This window comes from Lissotriton helveticus, chromosome 3_1 (genome assembly GCF_964261635.1).
Source record: "Lissotriton helveticus chromosome 3_1, aLisHel1.1, whole genome shotgun sequence".
NCBI lineage: Eukaryota > Metazoa > Chordata > Amphibia > Caudata > Salamandridae > Lissotriton > Lissotriton helveticus.
In genome coordinates this window covers 1,815,749,988-1,815,773,254 of record NC_136061.1, presented here as the reverse complement: position 1 = coordinate 1,815,773,254, position 23,267 = coordinate 1,815,749,988, and the positions used below count along the sequence as shown (strand labels likewise).

Here is a 23,267-nt window from a genome sequence, read left to right as displayed (position 1 = left end):
GACTTTCCATGCGAATTTTTCAAAAAATATTTCCTGCAGTTGGGCTCCCACTTTCGCAGGGTAGTGGAGTAGGCCAGGGACCGGGGGCGATTGCTCAGTGATTGGAGGCATGAGGAGATAGTAGTGTTTCACAAGCCCGGTAGACCGCCCGAACACCAGGCTTCGTATCACCCTATTTCCCTCCTGAACGTTGAGGCCAAGATCGTGGCCAAGGCGTTGGCTAATCGTCTTCGACCCCATATTACCTCACTCAAACATCTGGATCAGGCTGGGTTCATGCCCCAACAAGCTACCCGTCACAATATTAGACGAGCACATGTATCGGTCGCGACAGTCCAGGGACTGGGGGAACGGGCATCGCTTTTATTGGCGGACATGGATAGGGCGTTCCATTCTTTGAGCTGGGTGTATCTATTTGAACTCCTACGGAGGCTAAATTTTGGGCTGCGCTTCCTGTCATAACTGACCCTGTTATACATTGACTGTTGACTGGATGTGCGAATTGCGGGCTTCGTTTCCTCTGCATTTACGATCGGGCGGGACACCAGGCAGTGTTGTCCGTTATCCCCTTATCTTTTTGCTTTAGCAATGGAGCCCTTGGCCGCTTGGGTGCGGATAGATGCTCAGGTGTCCGGGTTTGAGTGGGCACACGGAATGTCCGATCACATCGCCTTATATGCCGATGGTGTGTTGTTTTTCCTTACCAATCTGGATAAGACGGGCCCCAACTGTTGCGTATTATGCAGGTCTTTGGGGAAACCTCGGGTCTATACATGAATCCTCAGAAGTCCACCCTGTGGGTGTTGGGAGGTGGGGGCAGGCTCGGTTCCTGGGCTTCATCGGTTCAGGTGGTGCATAGGGGTTTGAAATATTTTGGGGTCTATCTGTCTGATTCGCCCACCACTGCATGGGAGCGAAATCTTGCACAGTGTGTGAGCGTGTGCGTGAGGATATTAAGACCTGGTCCCATATGCCCCTGTCCATTTACGACCTGTCAGCTATTTTTAAGATGTTGTCGCTCCCGTGCCTACTGTATCAATTACAGAATCATCCCTATCCGATTCCCCGTGGTGGTTCCGTCACGTGAACTCTGCCCTGGGTCAGTTTCTCTGGGATGGTGGGGCGTTTCGGGTGGCGATTCGGACTTGCTTTCTATCTACGTATTTCAGGGGTCTTATTATGTTGCCTCACATCTGCTTGTTTTGAATGAGTGGTGGTCTGGGGACAGGGCGGACCTGGCCAACGCCATGGAGCGGCGCTGCATGGAGGACAAGTCCCTACATCAGAGCTTTTCAAACTGTGTGTCTCGACACAGTACTGTGTCGCCTGCAAATGGTGGGTGTGTTGCGGGCACTTAGCACATAACTGCTGCTAATTAAGAGCCATTCCTAGACACTCGGCTCTATGGGGGCCGGGCGATTCACAACAAAGCCTCATTAACAAGTAAATGGTCTTTTAAAGACCTGTCAAGTGCTCTGGTGTGGCTGTATGTGTGCCCCAGAAGCTGGGGTGAGGTGACAGAGGGTGACAGACAGAGGGTGACAGACAGAGGGTGACAGACAGAGGGTGACAGACAGAGGGTGACAGACAGAGGGTGACAGACAGAGGGTGACAGACAGAGGGTGACGGAGAGAGGGTGACGGAGAGAGGAAGACGGAGAGAGGAAGACGGAGAGAGGAAGACGGAGAGAGGAAGACGGAGGGAGGGAGAACGAGGGAGGGAGACATAGACAGACGGAGGGAGACAGAGGGAGGGGGGTGACAAAGGGAGGGAGACAGGCAGAGGGAGGAGGGAGACAGAGGGAGGGAGACATAGACAGACGGAGGGAGACAGATGGAGACAGACAGAGGGAGGGAGACAGAGAGAGGGGGAAACTGGGAGACAGAGAGGCAGAGAGACAGAGGGAGGGAACCTGGGGTAGACAGAGGAAGGGAGAGGGAGACAGATAGAGGGAGACAGATAGAGGGAGACAGATAGAGGGAGACAGATAGAGGGAGACAGAGAGGGAGGGAGACCGAGGGAAGGAAACAGAGGGACGGAGACAGATGTTCAGAGACATGTTCAGAGACATGTTCAGAGACAGATGTTCAGAGACAGATGTTCAGAGACAGATGTTCAGAGACAGATGTTCAGAGACAGATGTTCAGAGACAGATGTTCAGAGACAGATGTTCAGAGACAGATGGAGGGAGACCGATGGAGGGAGACCGATGGAGGGAGACCGATGGAGGGAGGCAGATGGAGGGAGACAGAGGGAGGGAGACAGAGGGAGACAGATTGAGGGAGGGAGACAGATTGAGGGAGGGAGACCAATAGAGGGAGACCGATTGAGGGAGACCGATTGAGGGAGACAGACAGAGGGAGGAGGGAGACAGAGGGAGGGAGGGAGACAGAGGGAGGGAGACGGAGGGAGACAGAGAGACAAAGAGACAGAGATAGGGAGGGAGAGAGACAGACAGAGAGAGATAGAGACAGAGATAGGGAGGGAGACACAAGAGGGAGACAGACAAGAGGGAGACAGACAAGAGGGAGACAGACAAGAGGGAGACAGACAAGAGGGAGACAGACAAGAGGGAGACAGACAAGAGGGAGACAGACAAGAGAGAGACAGACAAGAGAGAGACAGACAAGAGGGAGACAGACAAGAGGGAGACAGACAAGAGGGAGACAGACAAGAGGGAGGGAGACAAGAGGGAGTGAGACAGAGGGACAAAGAGGGAGAGAGAGGGAGGGAGAAAGAGAGAGATAGAGACAGAGATAGACAGACAGGGACAGACACAGGCAGATAGAGACAGGGACAGGGGCAGACAGATAGAGGCAGAGACAGAGAGATGGAGATGGAGACAGAGGGAGGGAGACAGAGATAGCCAGGGACAGACAGACAGAGGCATAGACAGGAACAGACAGATAGAGGCAGAGACTGAGCCAGGCAGAGAGACAGAGAGGGAGACGGGGGAGAGAGGGAGACAGAGGGTGACAGAGGGAGGGAGACAGAGAGGGAGGGAGACAGAGAGGGAGGGAGACAGAGAGAGGGAGATAGAGTGGGAGAGGGAGAGGTAGACAGAGGGAGAGAGACAGAGGGAAGGAAACAGGTACGAGACAGAGGGATGGAGACAGAGGGAGCGAGACAGACAAGAGGGAGACAGAGGGAGGGAGACAGACAAGAGGGAGACAGAGGGAGGGAGACAGAGGGCGAGGGAGGGAGGGAGACAAAGTGAGTAAGAGGGAGGGAGACAGTGTGAGTGAGACAGAGAGAGAGGGGGGAGAGAGGGAGGGAGACAGAGAGAGAGGGAGGGAGACAGAGGGAGGGAGAGAGGGAGACAGATAGAGACAGACAGAGACAGGGACAGACATAGACAGGGACAGATAGAGGCAGGGACGGGGCAGACAGATAGAGACAGGGAGACGGAGAGGGAGATAGAGGGAGGGAGACAGGGACAGACAGATAGATGCATAGATGGGGACAGACAGATAGAGGCAGATATTGACAGACAGAGACAGAGAGGGAGAGAGAGGGAGACAGGTGACAGGTGACAGAGGGAGGGGGAGGGAGGGAGACAGAGAGAGGGAGACAGAGGGAGGGAGGCGGAGGGAGACAGAGGGAGGGAGGCAGAGGGAGTGAGTCAGGGGAGACTGAGGGAAGGGGAGGGAGACAGACAGAGGGAGGGAGGCAGAGGGCGACAGGCAGAGGGAGGAGGGAGACAGAGGGAGGGAGGCAGAGGGCGACAGGCAGAGGGAGACAGATGGATGGAGGCAGAGGGTGACAGACAGAGGGAGGCAGAGGGAGGAGGGAGACAGATGGAGGGAGGGAGACCGACGGAGGGAGGGAGACAGAGGGAAAATGTGGGAGAGAGAAAGGGAGACAGGGGGAGGGAGACAGAGAGAGAGAGGGAGACGGAGAGAGAGGGAGACAGAGGGAGGGAGACCGAGGGCGAGAAGAAGGGAGGCAGAGGGAGGGAGACAGACAGTGGGAGGGAGACAGACATGCACCATTTGCTCACTTTTATTTCAACATTTCCCCCCCCCCCCTCCCACCCACTTAGGTGGTTCATGCTCGCTCGCTACGCTGCCTTACTGTGTCCCAAAATGATGCATCTCCAAAAAGTTTGTCACCAACATGAAAAGTTTGGAAAGCTGTGCCCAACATACTATTCTTTATTCTGCCCCATTACAGCACTCTCTGCCGTCCACCACGAGGATTGTCTTTCAGATTTGGGGGTAAGCGCTCCGTAGAATGGCCTGCTGGAACAAATTGACTAGGGAGACCCCACTATGGCATAATGGCCGATTTCCGTAATTGGCGAGTTTTTCCGACTACTATGACTGGGACAGTATTGGGATATCTACTCTGGGGGACGTTATGCGAGGTCGGTTATGCGAGGTCCGGTCTTAAAGTCCTTTCAAGACATTCAGAAGGATTTACAGATGCAGAAGACCCAATTTTTTTAGATATTTGCAGTTTAGGCATGCTATTTCCCCCAGTTTGGAGGGTCTAGACTCGCTGCTGGAGTTCAGCCCAGTGGAGGCCAAGGTATTTATGGGGGACCTCTTGGATCATAAGATCTCTAAAATCTATCAATCTTTAGTTACGCACTGTTCCCCTTCACTGCAGTGTTTAAGGGAGGCATGGGAGGGAGATCTGGGTCAGATGGAGGCGGAGGACTGGACAGAAGCTTTGGCTTCCCCGCATGGGGCGGCTATTGCAATGAGGCTGCTGCTTATTCAATTTAAATACCTTCATTGGGTGTGTTATACCAGGGTTTGGCTCTAGAGGGCGGGCTTGGTGGCTTTCCCTGTTTGTCTCCATTGCAAACATGAGAAGGGGACCCTGCTGCATACTATATGACATTGCACTGCGTTAGCACTATTCTGGAGGGGAGTTCTGGCCTCTCTTTCCGAGGTGCTGTGGTGCGAACTCCCTAGCTCGCCAAAGTTAGTCCTCCTACATGTGACGGAAGGCATCGGGGGCAATATTTACAAGCGTCATCTCTTGCTCCTAGGTTTTACCTTGGCGAAGAGTAGCTAGAACCTGGAAGGCGTCAGTAGCTTCCTCAGTATCGGCTTGGAAAAATAGCATAGACTTTTGCATGGGCTTGGAGATCCCTATTGTTGAAGTCCGAACCGCCGCGGTGGACCGAAATCGAGACCCAGTGTGATCCCCCCCTCTCCCGAGTCTATTGTTATGGGTTTCCCCCGTTATTAGCATTACTTGATGGGTTGCCCACAATTCCTCGGCAGATCATGATGTTGTGGAAGATGGGCTAGGTGTTCTCTTGTGTTGACCAATGGCATTTTGATTTAGTGCTGTGTTGCACCGGAGCAGGGGGACGGTACGCCAGGGGGTGGAGAGGTTGGGGGAGGTTGGTTGTTTGGTGGGGTTGATTTTATTTGTATTGCCTTTCATATTCTTCTGTCTTTAAAATATGTAAAACTGTCAAAGTAAATTTGTGCATCTTTAATGCGGCAGTTGTCTCTGGTGTTCAGAGATCTGCGTCATATGTGTTAGTTTGGCAAATAAAATCTGTTTAAAAAAAAATCTATATCACAGAGCCACTAAGCACTCAATGGCCATGTCCCCCTCTGTTTCACGCCTAGGGCTTTGATTTGGAATTCTACCGACGATGATCAAAGAGGGTGTGGGGTAGGATACAGACACCAGCCACACACATTATGTTTGCAGCAGGAGCAAAGTAAAGTTTTTCCATCCTCGAGAGTCACTAGTGTGTCTGGAATGGTATGCCCTCGAATATACCCGACAGGTCTGGAAACTACAGTTAGTACCCAACAGATGAACTGCTTGTAGACGTATATCCTGCTGGGAATATCTTTTAATGTAGTGAAAGACTTCCCCCACTGCCTTAATCTTGTTTTTGAGGCTGTTGATGTTCCATGCGATCATTGTATATATATCTTGTCTAAGTGTCATGTGGGGGATCATATGTGCCTTTGGACTGGTAGGACTGTGAACGTCTGCTAATCTAGTATTAACCCCTGTCGCAACTACCTCCTCCCCTACCCCCCTATTCTTCCGGAAGTGAAACCGCATACCCCTACACAACTTCATAACTATCAAAAGAGGGAGTTGCATAAAAAGAGCATTGAAAAGAGCCTGTGTAAACAGAAAAATTATATTGCCAACCCAGACAGATCCCAAAACCAATTCAAAACTCAGGAAAGGCTCCATACATACCATATAATGTTGTCTTCACCACCAGAATATGCACTGCCATTATAGGATCAAGATTTGCTGGGAATTCCACGTTATGTTTTTAGCTCCTGTAACAGGAGGCCAACCTCAATCCCGACCCTTTGAATTCTATTTTCAAGGGCAGTTAGTGTTCACAAAAGGTATAGAAAAATTCTTCGGGGTTAAGTAATACATCTTTATGATCTGTGGTGATGGTCTAGATCTTGCAACTCGATGCCCCTACCACGAGCATGGTGTATTTGTCAGTTTTGCGCTGCTCACTGGTGTTGCTTCTTGGTCTTCCCCATGGTGGCTAGGAGAAACTTTTGTCTGGGAATAAGGATAGTCACCATTCAACATGTTTGGCAGGCAAATGCCAGGGATACAACTGATCAGCACCATCAGTAATCCAGTTAGCACTAGGGGATAAGGAAGTCTCACCTCACAGTACAAAGTGGAGCCTAATCCAAGCCCTCCAAGGTGAGGGGGAGGAGGCTTCCTCTCCGCCGTGGAGTAGTCAGGCAAACATACATTTTCTAAATCCTTGTATTTATTCTCACAACGGAAAGCACTGCTAAATGACTGCAATGACCTCAGCTGCAGGGTCCTTCGGTGCCTCCTCTGGATCTTGCTTCTTGTCTCAGGTCTCCGTTGGTGCTAGGAGGCAGTCAAGTAGGTTCCACCTATAGCTACTTCAATCATCGCTCGGCCAACTGTTTCTCTAGTTCTCTTGCAGTGTGAACGCATTTCCCTCACCACAGAGGCCACGCTCACTTCTAGAAGCCTGGCGAGCTCAGGGGCGCCCCAAGCACAGCCCTCTGCTGGAGGCCAGTCGGCCATGGTGCAGTGCTCTGTGGCTCCTGCTAGGGCACTTCCTTGGGGATAGGTTATTCTCCTCCCATCCAAAAACCTCCTCACTCCTCGAGGATCATCCCACAAGCAGAGCCTTTCAGGCTCTGAGGCTTGAGTCTTCTCAGGCCCGCTCCGTCTAGGCTGTTATCACCTTCTCGCAAACCCCAGAGGCCCACGACCTGGCGCTGTAGTCCTCAGACACCTGGTAGGGAGTGCTAGCGCCATCTCCTTTGCTGAGTTAGCAAGGGTGGTGGAGGATTAGATCAGCTTTGCAGATCTTTCTCAAAATGTGTCTACCATCTTCCGCCCTTAGAACACCTCATATCTTACAGTTTTAAACAGAGAGACAGTGCATTGTTAAGTTAATGGATTTTATCATAGCATGCAAGGTTAAGCATCACAACAGACTTTCTGTATTTTAATTATGAATTGTTATAAGGGTATCAGTTTGAAGGGCGTTGTCAAACAATGGCACTGTGACACGTAAGTTGCCACCTGCAAAAGTGCTACCTGGATTAAAAAAAACAGATTCACCAATCCATTTATCGCTAGGCATCTCTACTTTGGCTCCTTTTCCCCAAATGAAATTTGCTTTGATAAATAGGTGCAATTTAGTGAAGTAAACTTTGTTTACATGTTATATAGCACCTGATGTAAATATATAAAAAGTGCTGTCTGTTTAGTCTTCAGTACCTTATAACCACATTTTGGATATAACAGTCTGTTTTTGTTCCAGAAAGCAATGTGGTATGTAGATCTTAACCATTGCATGGGATTTAACATGTGCAGCAGTTCAAGCCCTAAAGCTACAAGTTATCTTGTTGAAGGCGGTAGAATTTTAGAAGGAGGTGGTTGTGAATGCCCTGGTTTGGTCTTGCTGTTCATCTCTGTATTTATAGAGTGTTTTGCTTTGCTGGCTGCTTTTGCCTGTGTGTTTTTGGTTCACTGTCAAATGGCCTTCTTTCCTTTCTCTGTCCTCAGGCCTTGAACTCCTTAGACATCTGGAAGTCTCTGTTCAGTGCCGTTGCTGACACCACTGACAAGTGAAGATGGATGAAAAGGGTGATGGGGATTCCGTGCAAGACATTGTGGCAGGGAGGGCCACTGATTACGTAACCACGCTTTCTACAGATGCAGATTCTCTCAGTGACTCAGACCCTGACCCAGATACAGGATTAGCTGAATATCCTGAAGGGAACACACTGTCCACAGAGGAGGAAGGGGCTGAGCCCCATTTGCTAGGTGGTTTGCAGCCTCACAGTGTTTTAAGTAGCAGGCAGAAGACTCCTGTCCAACCCTTTCACTTAAAGGGTATGAGCTCAACATTCAACATGCGCAGTCAGAGCATATTTGATAGCTTGGAAGGAACAGCAAAACCTGCAAATAAGACTGTATCATTTAAGAACACAGTTCCTGAATGGAATTTCAAGCTTCCGCTGTCTCCTGGTCTTTCTATCCGGAGCCCAGGTAGTGTCACTGCCCAGCAGGCCAGGCTGAAGAGCTCTGTCCCTGATTACGTCGCTCACCCTGAGCGTTGGACCAAATACAGCCTGGAGGAGGTAGCAGAGTGCAGCGACAGGACTAACTCCTTGGTAGCTGAGAACTTCATTGAGGACATTCGAAGAAGAAAGGTAGCAGAGAAGATCCCAATTCCACCTGTCGGGTTCACCCCAGCTTTCAACCAGGACACTTCCAGCAGTGGGGCTGGAAGAATCTTATTTGCCAAGCCTATTAAGAGCGAGAGCCATAAGAAAAGCTATGATGAAGGGCAAAAAGACCAGAAAAAGTCCAAACCAGTCTTGGAGCTTGAGGTGACCAAAATAGCCACTGAATGGGGCGAGGATGAAGAAGAGGAGTTGGAAAAGGAGAGCCCTGGTAACCTCAAAATGAAGCTGGAAGATTCGAAGGAGCTAGATGTGTCTGGTGCTGACAGTGCCCCGGACAAAGGGTCCAGCCTAGACCTGGGTTTCCATGGCAACAAAAAAAGGATAAAAAAGAACATCCGATCCAGGTTATCTTTCACAGAGGGTGAGGACTCGCCCTAAATGAGTTTGGAGTAATGGGTAGGAGTGTGTTCCCTGTTTGTGCAGGTGTGCCCAGCTAAGTGTTTTCATGCACTTGTGGGTGGTCTTTGCTGTTTTTTCATTGATATGCTCTGTCTATGGCACATTGTCTTCCATTTAAAGGGTAAAGTTCACAAGACTGCAAAAGGGTAAAGTTCACAAGACTGCAACGACTGTTTAAAGTTCTGTTATTTGAAAGGAATCCAGTGATTCGCATATGTGGGTCAGTCAAGGCAATAACCTAGCTGGAGTCACTGTTTTTATGTACTCCCTGGTTATGTTTTCATTTGCATATAGGGAAAAGAATGGTATTAAACAAAATAAATTGACTGTGTTAATTATTCGTGTACTAATTTGAATCCTCGTTCGTTTTCTCAAGAGAGACTGTGAATGAATAAATGGCTGACAGCTGCTCCATTATGACCAGAAAGGTGGACTGCGTGTGGCAGTTGCTTTTATAGCCTGAGATCTTTTATAGTTTTAGCATGCTAGAAAATCCCTTTGTTGCGAGGTAGATGTCCCCAATGAATATATTATTTCAATGACAGACTAAACATGCATGCAGATAACCCTGAGTCTTCGGATTGCTGCTTTTTTGGGTTTCGTTCTTTATCAGACAAGCCATAGACAAAACATGTGGAAATTACTATAGCGCCTACAAAAGTGCACTCGCTCACTTAAAAGCCCCACCCTGGCAGTTGTTTACCCGATTTTCTTTTTCCCCCTTAAAAAGGTCTCTGGGAACTGCTTTTTTGGTTGGGGTGTTTACTCTATTTCTGTCCCTTTTGACTTTTTATTTTATTGTATTGTAGATATGTCTATAGTACTATTTTTCTTTTTTGCCGAGGCTCCAAAGCGCTGTTAGAATGTTCCCACTAGTTTGTTTTGTAGGAGAAAGGTGTTGGTTAAAATGTCATAAATTGGCGTTCTTTTTTTTGTCTTGTTTCTGGTCAGTAGAATGTGTTCCAAACTTGTCATGTACGCTCCTTTGTAAGCAAAAGAGTTCAAGGATAAGATCAGAAGCAGCATATATGAACCATTAACATGTTGTGGCCTCAGTCAGGTGGGGTCCTGCTTTCACTGAAAGCCAGGAATTTCTTTTGTTATTTAGTTCTCCATGATTGTTGAGACTTCTTATTCTCTTCTTTCAAACCTTTCATGGTGCTACTGAAAATACGTTTCCAACTCAGTGTTTTCATTTATCTATTTATGAAAATGTTTATAAGGGTAGGATTCCCAGTGATTGGGGGGCATCCTTGATCTGAGGTTTCACCTTTGGTTTTATATCCGCAGTTTGTGTATTAGAGTGGTTGGTTTCATTCCATGACTCACACAATCTGCAATGCAAAGAACTTTTAAAGATATTCATTTTGTCACGGATAATCAGTGAGGTTGATGTTGGCCTATCTGCTCAGATTAAGGATTTGTCTGGCTTTTATGTTCTGTATTATCTGCAGTTTGCTGGTGGATTGAATAGAGATTCCAATATAGAGACCATTTGCATATTCTAGACAGGATATCAACAGGGTTTGGGAAGCCTGAATCCTACATTTGAAGCCAAGGTATGAGAAGGTACCAAACGTGTTCTCATTTTAACAGAATGAGTCTCTTGTTGCTTTATTGATTTGGGATTGGAATGAGAGGTTCAAGTCCATGATCACACCTCGGTTTTTCACTTCACTAAATATCACTAAAGGCTATCACCTGGTGTGGTTTTTCTAGGACTCACGTGAGTATTTCAGTTTTTGAGAATTTGACTTAGAGGCGTGTTTCTAGTAAACAAGGTTCAAACTATTATACATTCACCAAGACTGGAGGTCAAGACTTAGGTCTAGGCTTTGTCCCCATTGCCAGACTTGACAAATGAAAACTACATTGCGAACTGGCAGAATTTTTTTCGCAAACTAAAGCTAAAAGCTTATTTTCAAAACCAGCCAACAAAATATGTAAGCGAGGGCCAGGGAGGTACTAGGCTCAAGCCCAAATCCACATTCATTCCTCCTCATAACACCATACCAGTAGAAATTACCACATTTGATCGAGCTGTCTTCTATGAAATTGAATCAACCAAGGAAGAACCACAATTCAAAAACACTAGCAGCAGATAATTTGATGCACTACAGACCCTAAAATCCAATGAGAAGATCATCATAAAACCAGCAGACAAAGGCGGAGGAATAGTACTACAAAATAAAGTCTACCAAGCAAAATGCAGACGATTACAAAGTGATACTAAGTATTACAAGCGGTTGGAGCAAGATCCCATTGAAAGTCTAAAAGCCAGAATAAAGGACCTAGTAGAAGATGCTGAATCCACGGGCAGAATCAGTTAACAGGAAGCCCAATTTTTGACCACCAGTATAGGCAAGATCCTGTATTTTTACACAATCCCCAAAATATATAAAAACTGAAATCCACCACCAGGCTGCCCAATAGTTTCGGACATTGTGTCATTGCTCAAACCCCTTTCACTTTTCTGTGATTTATTCCTTAAACCATTTGTGCAGACAACTTCTACCTATCTCAAAAATACAAATGACCTGCTAGGACAAATCAAAACACTTATCTTCAACCCGATACGTTATTTCTGATTAGCTTGGACAGAGAGCTCTATATCAACCCCCCCAAGATGACACTCTGAAAGTAAAACTATCATTGGATTCAACAACATGAGATTATAACACTCCCAAATCCTTTGTGCTACAATGCGCGGAACAAGTGCTTAAGGACAACTTTTTCAAGTTCAAAGGTGACCTCTTTCTGCAAACATACGGCACATCAATGGGGAGCACCTTCGCCCCTAGTGTGGCAGGGCTCTATGTCTTCCAACTTCGAAAAAACACATCTCCTCAATTTCCATTATGCCTTTTTCAGCTAACATCAAATTCTACAAAAGGTACATTGACAACGTCTTCCTTATATGGGAAGGTCCGTAAGACACTCTACACACATTTCTTGTGTGGATCAATGGATGTGACCCCAACTTAACATTCACCAGAGCAATATCCATTGTAAACGCAACACCACACGGATAACCGACCACTTCGCTGAAGTGGGGCACACCACCAATGACATGAGTTGGGTGGTGATAGAACAGCTGGAGTCAAACACCGCCAACCTTCAAAGCCGCCTGCTAGAGAAGGAACAACGGTGGCTCTACCGTTTGTCCATGCATATAAATGGACTGAATGACAATATTCCATGGAACTCCCTGAGTAAACCCCCATAAGAGAGTCCAACCACACACTCCGTGTACACAGCTTATACTTTATGATAAGCCTTAACACTATAGGAAACACCCCTGTGGCACCAGCTGCCATTTAGATCTGGCACTTTGGTACTATACTTTTCCCTTTTAAATCGGAAATTGGCCACAACTATCTCTATTACGACATTTCTGTTGGCACGCCATCTGTGACGTACACACCACTACGAATCTTTCTATAATACTTTTGTATAAATACCTTTGTCTAACAATTAGTGGTTATAATCCGCACAACTATCTCCATATTACCATTATGTGAGGCATGTTAAACCTGGCGTATACATCATGACCACCCCATGTTCTGTACTTCATTTCTCAAAATATCGTACTCTGTAATGATATAATTACCATAACTTGTTAAAATCCGCTAACACCATTATGTGAGATACGCTAACACCTAAAAACCTGGCTGTCAGTAATGATTAAGTGTAACACGGTATAATAACCCCCATTTCTCAACCCACATTTATTTACTGGACAGATGCTACGTGACAAAATTGGCTGCAGAACCACATATTCCGAATTTTTCATAATATGGTTGTTATTTTCACAATCACACCATAATTCATGCTAAACGACCATAGCATTAGGGGAGATGTCTGCGATAGAGGTATCAGAAACCCCACTTCCGGGCGGCTGCTAATCTTCTATGCCCCTCTCTGTTTCTGCTAATCTTCTATGCCCCTCTCTGTTCGTAATAATACTCTGTTTGGCAAAGCGCTGGGATGCTCCAGGGTAACCGTGCGCTGTACAAAACCGATTTAATAATAATAATTCCACAACTGAGTTGAGTTAAACAGTATTGTGCGCTCTAGTGCTCGAGTACACGAAACCCTACGTCCTACGCTCACGCGATGACTCGGTTATGCCTGGGAACGCGACCACGCCCCAACTACTGCAGGTAAACCAGCTTCAAAACGAGACGTCTCCGGCCTCTGGTATCGTTGATATCCCGAGAAGACCGGAGTAGGTGAGAAGCGTGGGCGACCAGTCTTGATGAAGTTAAGTTTTCCCTACAAACCATGCCTGATTTAAGTGCTACTCGTTAACGAGTGCCTTGCCTAACCTAAAATGCCATTCTGTTCGAACACTACCTGGCAGTAACTTTACTCAATACTGCATGCCTGGACCACATTTCTAATGCTACCATTGTCTCCCTCATATTGTTTGGCTCCAGGCACCGCCCCTTCCAGGATCTATGAAAGCTACTACAAACACGTAGCTTGTGTAATTATGGTTTCTCTTTCTTTGTGACATTATGAAAGTTTTTAATTCTGCGTGAGACTGGATATATACGCACCTATCCCAAGGTAATGCCTACAAATTGCACTTTGGCCGCCATTCATTTAGATAATATAATATCAATTCACCATGGCCAGGCCACTCCATTCAAGCACAAATGATTACGCTACGCTCACCTAGATAAGTGACTTTCATGCTAAAATAGCTTCAACAATACAAGACATGCATGCTAGCACCGAACCACAATACATGGGTTTGCATACACTAGGTGTATGTTTCATGTCGCCTGTATGACTGATGGCACATATGATTGAAGGACTCAAGGAGTGCTAATGATAAGACAAACGCACCACAAGCAAAAGAATGATGAACCAAAATGGAGCAGTTTTAACTATCTCTATATACGTTGTGTGTGTCCTTCATGTTGTGTTTTTTTATTACAGGTTTCAAACCAGACGGTGGGTCCGTAAGTACGGTTATACCACTGCATGCACAGCACACCTTAGCATGTGTGCTGAAAAAATACATATGGCTTATTTTTGCCAAAGCCCCATTTTGTCACGTTGTATGGTCCTGAAGAAAGCCTCTAAATTGTTTCATGAGGCTGAAACATGTCGGCCAGTACCTGATGGATAACGAAGACCAATTGCCAGTCTTCACTTTATCCCCCTGTTTTCTTTAAAACATGTCCTGTGCCGCTGAGAATAAAACCTTTGTCAGCAAGGAGCACCCTTCACACAAAAAACAAAATCTACTCTGCTGTAATTCAGGCGTCGAAGCACAGCTGGGCTGCATTTGGCTGCCCAGCTGGGAATCCGATGATGAAGTATGCCACCAACTAGGTTGGTTGGTGAGGGTTCTTCTTAAAAACCCTGTTGGTTCCTGGCACTCCAATATGTATAGCAGAGTCGTCCTTGTTTAAGGCTTCACCAGTGGGTCCGTCCACGTTGTTTTTGAGTATTACTCAGGGGAAAGGGACGTACCCCGTTTATAGTCCTCCCTCTCTTTTGTTTCTTGCTGATTAGTTTCTCATTCAGAACGAAGAATTCATATTATATATATATATATATAATTTTGGGGCTTTTCAGACTCATTTTATTGTACATTGGTTTAGCTCAGTTGCACCAAACCTTATTAGTGTGCTTTACGTTTAAGTAAAACTGCAGAGTAGACATGAAGAAATTCAAAACAGAGTAGTGCACCTATGGGGAACTGAATAGGAATTTCATGTATTTAGGATCTATCGAACCACCATTTCAGGTGTGACTACCCAATGAACAGGTCTTTAACTTTGTTAGGTTAAGACAAACAATTGAGAATTGAGCAGGCTAAATACCAAAACGGAACAGATGCTTCAGATGTTCCCTTTATGTAAATCTCTTCTCACTGAAAGAAAAAGAACCATTTTTTCCTCAGTTGATGTGGAGGATGTGAAAGTTGAAAAAATCTCTTTTCACACTGCCTGCAGAAAAAGGGTTTTACTGTGTGGATTCTGAGGTTATCCTGAAGATTTGAGTTTTGTAGTAGGACTATTCTCACACTTGATGCAAGAAAATGGTTTTACCCTGTATGCGATCTCAAGTAGCATCGAAGGCCACGATACTGGGGGTAGGTCTCCTCACACTCACTGCAAGGAAAATGCCTCACCCTTGTGCGAATTTGCAAATGGCACTGAAGAGTTGAACTGAGAGTAAAACTCTTCTGACACTTTGTGCAGTGAAAGGGTTCACTCCTGTGTGGATTCCAGTGCAGGAAAGGGGTTCATCCCTTTGTGGATTCTAATGCAGGAAAGGGTTTCAGCCCTGTGTGGATTCTTATGTGACATTGTAGATCACAGTTTTGAACTAGGCCCTTTTCACGCCCAGTGCAAGAAAGCGGTATCAATCCTGTTGAAGGTTATTTTGTTGAGTAAAGCTTTTGTCACACTTAGTGAATTGAGAGGGCCTCACTGCCTGTATAGATTCGTAGGTGACACCAGAGTTGACAAATCTGTTGGGGAAAAAAGCTCTTCTCAGGGTCAGTGTAGGTTAAAGTTATTCAACTTTGCCTAGGTTATTTGATGATGCTGAAGAAGTGTATTTGTACTGAATCCCCTGCCGCATTCAGTGGAAGAAAAGGACTCCACTCCAGTGTGGATTCCAAGGTGCTGCTGTAGATTATGTTGAGTAAAGCTCAGAGAAAAGGCATCAGATTGTAGTTTTTTTTCTCCATATTTCCTCTGCACCACAGTGTTAGTTTATTTTACATGTAAGTGGGCAGCATGGAAATTCTATATGCATAACAACATGAAGAATAGGGCAGCAATGTAGAACCATGTAGGTAGGGCCTCTTACCATTATGACTGGTCTGAAAATACACAATCAACTGGTCTTTTGATGTGTTGAGATAGAACAAGCACTTTGGGTTGAAACATGCAGAGTAACAGAACAGATGCTTTTGATATTTCCTTCAAGTAAATATCTTCTCCCTCACAGGATAATTTTTTTTGACAGTTGACGTTGACAATATGAACTTGACATTCAAGTAAAAGTCTTTCCACGCTTGGTGCAGCATCTAAGATGTACTTTTCAATTAAAGCTCTCTGACTGTATATGCAGGAAAATGGCTTCACCCTTGTATGGCCGAGGGTTAGGTGACTGAAGATTACAGTGCTGAGTAAATCTCTTTTCACACTGCAGTGCAAGGGCTCCATCCCAGCATGGATTCTCAGATGGCATTGAAGATTATATGTTGATTATAGATTTTTCTACACTCAGTGCAGTGAAAGGGTTTCTCTCCTGTGTGAATCTAAGGTGGCATGCTAGCTATACCTCTAGGATAAAGCTCTTCTCATACTCACTGTGCAGGAAAAGAGATTATCACCTCTGGATTTCCAAAATGATGTTGAAGATCACACTGTTGAGTAAAGCTCCTCTCACACTCAGTGCATTGAACAGGCTTTTCTCTGGTGTGGATTCTAAGATTATGTTGAAGAACACAATGTTGAGTGAAGCTCTTCTCACACAGTGCAGGCAAAGGGCTTATAGCCTGTGTGGATTGTAAGATGACTTTGAAGATCACAATGTTGAGTAAAGCTCTTCTCACACTCAGTACAATGATAGGGCTTCTCTCCTGTGTGGGTTCTAATGTGGTACTCAAGATAAATCTTTTGAGCAAAGCTCTTCTCACACTCGGTGCAAAGAAAGGACCTCACCCTTGTGTGAATGCGCAAGTGATACTGAGGAGTTGTTTTAGAGTAAAACTCTTACAACACTCAGTGCACTGAAAGGGTTTTATTCCTGTGTGGATTCTCAGGTGCCGCTGCAGATCCTTATGTTGAATAAAGCTCTTCTCACACTCACAGCAAAGTAAAGGTTTTTACTCCTGTGTGGATTCTATGGTGACACTCAAGAAGTGATTGGTTATTAAAGCTTTTTTCACACTCACTACAGCAAAGGGGCTTCAGTCCTGTGTTTAGCCTTATGTGATCATAGATGGGCCTTTGTAGAAAAGCCTTTGTCACACGCAGTGCAGAGATGTTTTCTCTTGCCTGGTTGCATTTTTTGATGTGGTTTAAAGGCTGACCTTCATTAGATTTCTTCTTTCATCCAGTATACTCGTGTGATGCTTTCTCAATTGTGATAGTTTAAAAAAAATGTTTATTCAACGTTTTTCTCAGTTATAGTGCATGATTTTTTTGAAAAACAATTTTATTGATTTTAAAACACGTACAACAATTCAGCCAATAGACGGAAATCACAATATCGAATCCATTCACAAAAGCAATGTAACCCCCAATCACGAACCCCATAAAAATTACATGGACGGGATTTGGAACCCGGTTAATCAGGACCCCCCACATTCCCCAACCACTTCCCCCTAGGGGCATAACAAACGCCCCGGCAGGCCACGCGGTGCGGGTGGGGCCCACTCCCTTCAGTAATTGAAGGGGGCCCCGGCCCCCCCTCAGCTCTTCAGTGAGAGCTGTGAGAGAGGCTTGCGCTAAAACAAGCCTCTCTCCCTCTAAAGCAGGTGCAGGCTGTCTGCAGCCTGCTCTGAGCCCCTCGCCCACTCCCTCTGACTGAAGAGAAACAAAGTATCAACATACATTTTTTCTCTTCAGTCAGGGATGCCAGGCCCGGAAAGAGGATGGGGGTGGGGCCCAGAGACCTCATTCCCCACAGGGCTCTGCTCCTCTGAGAAGAGCCAAGGACAAGAATGGGGGTGGGGGCCCCAGAGAGTAGGAGGCAGCACAGAGCACTGCTCAGGACCCTGACAAGGAGGGGGAGGGCAGAGAGAGCAGAAGGCAGCACAGAGCACTGCTCGGGACCCTGACAAGGAAGGGGGGGGGGCAGAGAAAGAGCAGGCTGCAGCACAGAGCACTGCTCGGGACCCTGACAAGGACGGGGGGAGTGTGGGGGCCCCAGAGAGCAGGAGGCAGCACAGAGCACTGCTCAGGACCCTGACAAGGACGCGGGCTGAGGGTCCCAGAGAGTAGGAGGCAGCACAGAGCACTGCTTGGGACCCTACAAGGAGGTGGGGAGGCAGAGAGGGCAGGAGGCAGCACAGAGCACTGCTCGGGTCCCTGACAAGGAGGGAGGGGGGGCCCTGAGAGAGAGCAAGAGGCAGCCCAGAGCACTGCTCAGGACCCTGACAAGGAGGGGGGGTCCCAGAGAGAGAGAGGAGGAGGCAGCACAGAGCACTGCTCAGGACCCGGACAGGGGCTGGGGGCCCCAGAGAGAGAGGAGGCAGCACAGAGCACTGCTCAAGACCCTGACATGGACGGGGGCTGGGGGCCCCAGAGAGAGAGGAGGCAGCACAGAGCACTGCTCAGGACCCTGACAAGAACGGGGGCCACAGAGAGAGAGAGAGAGAGAGAGAGAGGAGGCAGCACAGAGCACTGCTCGGGACCCTGACCAGGACGTGGTGGGGGCCACAGAGAGAGAGCAGGAGGCAGCACAGAGCACTGCTCGGGACCCTGACAAGGGTGGGAGTGGGGGCCCCCAGAGAGAGCATTCTCCAGGGCAAATCTCATATGAGAAGGGATGAGGCAGCAAAATGGTGCCCTCAGGTAAGCACTCTTGTTAGAAGCACCATGTGGGCGCCCACAGGGGAGTGCAAGGGGGGGCCGAGAAGGGTGCAAGGCATAGGGGAGAAGGGTGCAAGGTAGAGAGGAGAAGGGTGCAAGGCAGAGAGGAGATGGGTGAAAGGCGGAGAGGAGATGGGTGAAAGGCGGAGGGGAGAAGGGTGCAAGGCAGAGAGGAGAAGGGTGCAAGGCAGAGGGGAGAAGGGTGCAAGGCAGAGGGGAGAAGGGTGCAAGGCAGAGGGGAGAAGGGTGCAAGGCAGAGGGGAGAAGGGTGCAAGGCAGAGGGGAGAAGGGTGCAAGGCAGAGGGGAGAAGGGTGCAAGGCAGAGGGGAGAAGGGTGCAAGGTGGAGAGGAGAAGGGTGCAAGGTGGAGAGGAGAAGGGTGCAAGGCGGAGAGGAGATGGGTGCAAGGCGGAGGGGAGAAGGGTGCAAGGTAGAGAGGAGAAGGGTGCAAGGCGGAGAGGAGATGGATGCAAGGCGGAGGGGAGATGGGTGCAAGGCGGAGGGGAGAAGGGTGCAAGGTAGATAGGAGAAGGGTGCAAGGCAGAGGGGAGAAGGGTGCAAGGCAGAGGGGAGAAGGGTTCAAGGCAGAGGGGAGAAGGGTGCAAGGTAGAGAGGAGAAGGGTGCAAGGTAGAGGGGAGAAGGGTGCATGGTGGAGAAGAAAAGGGTGCAAGGCGGAGGGTAGAAGTGTGCAAGGTGGAGGAGAGAAGGGTGCAAGGCAGAGGGGAGAAGGGTGAAAGGCATAGGGGAGAAGGGTGCAAGGCAGAGGGGAGAAGGGTGCAAGGCAGAGCAGAGAAGGGTGCAAGGCGGAGAAGGGTGCAAGGGGGAGGGCGAGAAGGGTGCAAGGGAGAGGGCGAGAAGGGTGCAAGGTAGAGGGGAGAAGAGTGCAAGGGGGATGGTGATGAAGTAAAAAAGTGCCCCCCCTCGGAAACATTTCTGCGGACGCCCATGGCAACGCACACTACTTTGTGAGAGAGAGAGTGGAGTGAGAGAGAGAGCGGAGTGAGAGAGAGAGTGGAGTGAGAGAGAGAGTGGAGTGAGAGAGAGACTGGAGTGAGAGAGAGAGTGGAGTGAGAGAGAGAGAGAGAGTGGAGTGAGAGAGAGGAGTGAGAGAGAGAGAGTGGTGTGAGAGAGAGTAGTGTGAGAGAGAGTGGAGTGAGAGAGAGTGGAGTGAGAGAGAGAGTGAGTGGAGTGAGAGATAGAGTGGAGTGAGAGAGTGGAGTGAGAGAGTGGAGTGAGAGAGTGGAGTGAGAGAGAGAGTGGAGTGAGAGAGAGAGTGGAGTGAGAGAGAGAGAGTGGAGTGAGAGTGGTGTGAGAGAGAGAGTGGTGTGAGAGAGAGAGAGTGGTGTGAGAGAGAGAGTCGAGTGAGAGAGAGAGGAGCGAGAGAGAGTGGAGCAAGAGAGAGAGTGGAGCAAGAGAGAGAGGAGCAAGAGAGAGAGTGGAGCAAGAGAGAGAGAGTGGAGCAAGAGAGAGAGTGGAGCAAGAGAGAGAGTGGAGCAAGAGAGAGAGTGGAGCAAGAGAGAGAGTGGAGCAAGAGAGAGAGTGGAGCAAGAGAGAGAGTGGAGCAAGGGAGAGAGTGGAGCAAGAGAGAGAGTGGAGAGAGAGAGCGTTGAGAGGGTGGAGAGAGAGAGGGTGGAGAGTGAGAGGAGTGAGAGTGGAGTGAGAGTGGAGAGAGAGTGGAAAGACAGTGGAGAGAGAGCCAGTGGAGAGAGAGAGAGAGAGTGGAGAGAGACAGTGGAGAGAGAGACAGTGGAGAGGGAGACAGTGTAGAGACAGTGGAGAGAGAGTAGAGAGAGAGTGGAGAGAGAGTAGAGAGAGAGAAGGGAGAGAGAGTAGAGAGAGTGAGAGGCAGTGGAGAGAGAGACAGTGGAGAGACAGTGGAGAGAGAGACAGTGGAGGGAGAGACACTGGAGAGAGATACAGTGGAGAGAGAGTAGAGTGAGAGAGAGAGTAGAGAGAGAGACAGTGGAGAGAGACAGTGGAGATAGAGTGGACAGAGTTGAGAGAAAGAATGGAGAGAGAGATAGAGTGGAGCAAGAGTAGAGACTGACTGACTCAGAGTCTGAATACTGACTGACGGAGAGACTGACTGGCTGAGAAACTGACAGAGAGAGAGAGACTGACTGAGAGAGACTGACAGAAAGAGAGAGATAGATAGACTGACACAGAGAGAGAGACCGAATGACAAACAGACTGACAGAGAGAGAGAGAGAGACTGACAGACTGACTGACTGTCTGACCGAGAGAGACTGAATACACAGAGAGAGAGACTGACTCATTGAGAGAGAGAGAGAGAGAGACTGTGATGGAATTGGGGTCACAGTGTGTATGGAGCTTTGCAATGCCTCTTAAGATTGCTATTGTCTACTAATAAAAATGTATTATCAAAATGTGCTCTTTCTAGTTACATCTGCTTTTGAAATACTGCATTGTCGCTTTGTCTAATGTTTTAAAACGGAAACGAGAAGGACCAGTGGATGCACTTTTGTCAAAACTGAACGATGAGTGGGCCCCGATGTTGTATATCATGACAGGAGTCTGCATCAGGAAACCCACCTAAAATTGGGCAAACTTCCCTGGCGTACTGATGGCAGGGACCCTGTAATGAATGGACCACCACCTATGATAGCCTGCTGGCAGAATAAGCCCAACCTTTAACTCCACCATCCAGTGTTGCTTATAACGGCTGTATTGGTGACAGTGGCGTAACAATAGCCCTGCATCCCCTGCAGTATGGCGGGTCGCTGGCCTGAGAGCTCTAGACTGGCACGGAGGATGGGAGGGGGGCCCCCTCCATGTAGTTTGCAGGGGGGCCCCCTAAAGTTTCGTTACGCCACTGCTTCCCCCACTCTGCGATAATTCTTAACACACCCCTTGGCTTTGTAAAGGGCTTTCTCCAGGGTCGCGCACCAGTCCACCCCTCTACGCCACCTCTCCAGGGCCAGTGGATCAGGGCCTGTCCAGGCCGCCGCTATGTCCCGCTTGGCCACTATCATAGCCATATTAAAAAAGAACTTGCCAGCCCATCAGTAATCCCCAACAAAGAGTGACGTGGATCATGGGGAGCCTCCCAGCACATCCGTTAGCTCCGCTTCAATAGATCCCCAGAACTGTCCCAAACGGGGGCACGACCAAACCATGTGGAGGAAGTCGGCTGAGCATGGTTGCATCGCGCGCATGACGCGTCTGGCCGCAAACCCGCTGGATACAGACGCAAGGGAGTGAGGTATGCAGCGTGTAAGTAGTAGAGCTGAATAGGATTGAGTTTGGCGGAGACAGTGACCATTCTGGGGGCCATAAGGCATCACGGCAGTCCAACTCATCAAGGGGCCCCACCCATTGATCCCTCAACCTATCTAGGGATTTGGGGGTGTTGTTAACTAGGGGGCGATAAATGCGGGAGACCCCTCCCTTACCCAAGTCCACCAGCATCGTCTGAGCCTCAGTGGGGCTATATTCGGGGAGCCTCATTTCACCCGTAATGTGCATATGGAGGGCATGTCTTAGTTGCAAATATTTATAAAACTGGGATGAGTGTAGGATGTAGCGAGTTTGGAGCTCCTGGAAGGACAGCATGTGGCCCATGGCCCATACGTCCCCTAGCTGGCAGATACCAATAAGGTCCCAGGTTTTAAGCCCCTGTAGTCCACTAACCTCCTGGAGCCAAGCCCCATGCCAGAGTCCATCCACCTCCTCTGGGATGATACGATTCGCCCTGGGATATGTGGCCAATCTGCAAGATCGTGCTGTTCTTGTCCCCCCACCCGTAAACTCTTGCAATCGAAGACCTCCAGAGGAGCTTGGACAATTGTTTAATGTCGTCCCGGATGAGGGCTAATTGTCGAATCTGGGCGGCGTCCACCGACGTGGATAGTAGCTGTTCCAAGTGAAGCGCCGGCGCTTCCTTGGAGGTCTCCTGCAACTGTGACTGCCTCTGGATCTTAAGTTGCCCTTTTGCGATACCTCGTATGGTCGCCTTTCCTGCCTCCCATAGGATGCCCGGGGAAGCAACCGAGGCCTCGTTGGTAGCAAAATATTGTGTAAGCTCTTTCCCCACCGCCTGCTTGAAGTCGTTGTCCAAGTGTTCATGCTCCATTTTTGGCGGGCTCCTGTGCTAAGGAGTATCGGGGAATGGTCAGAAATACCTCTGGGCAGGATGCAGACGTCAAGAATCATAGAACAGTCAGGCGCAGGGACAAAGATGGCATCTATGCGCGCTTGGGTGTGGTGAGCCGCGGAGGTATGTGTAAATCTGGTGCTGCGCGGATGCCATGTGCGCCATGCATCGCAGAGCCCCAGAGACTCAGACCAGTTTTTCAGTTGTTTCACACTCGCCACCCAGGCGGCAGATGGAGGTCCAGTTGTGTCGAGAGCCGGGGCCAGGACTATATTAAAATCACCCGCAATTATCATGTTGCCAGCGGGCACGTTATTTATCGGGGCAGCAGTGTGCGCAAGTGTGGGCGCGAGCATGGAGGGAGGGGCATATACCGACATGAGTGTGAGAGGGGAACCAGCCAGCGATCCGCAAATCGTCACAGAGGAGCCTTGAGGATCATGTACCACTTGGGATAGGACAAAGGGCAATGTGCAC

At 48.4% G+C, this 23,267-nt stretch overlaps 2 protein-coding genes across 3 annotated transcripts in view; both read left to right on the top strand.

Annotated features, from left to right (window-relative positions):
- The window catches only part of TSSC4 (tumor suppressing subtransferable candidate 4), a 100,768-nt gene extending 91,329 nt beyond the window's left edge, over window positions 1–9,439 (top strand). Inside the window, exon 3 of the mRNA XM_078682731.1 lies at window positions 8,020–9,439. Within this exon, the coding sequence (XP_078538857.1) occupies window positions 8,088–9,083 (996 nt within the window). The 5' untranslated portion in view covers window positions 8,020–8,087 and the 3' untranslated portion in view covers window positions 9,084–9,439. The remainder of the gene's footprint in view (window positions 1–8,019) is intronic.
- The window catches only part of ANO9 (anoctamin 9), a 769,113-nt gene that overhangs the window by 91,326 nt on the left and 654,520 nt on the right, over window positions 1–23,267 (top strand). The window lies entirely within an intron of this gene.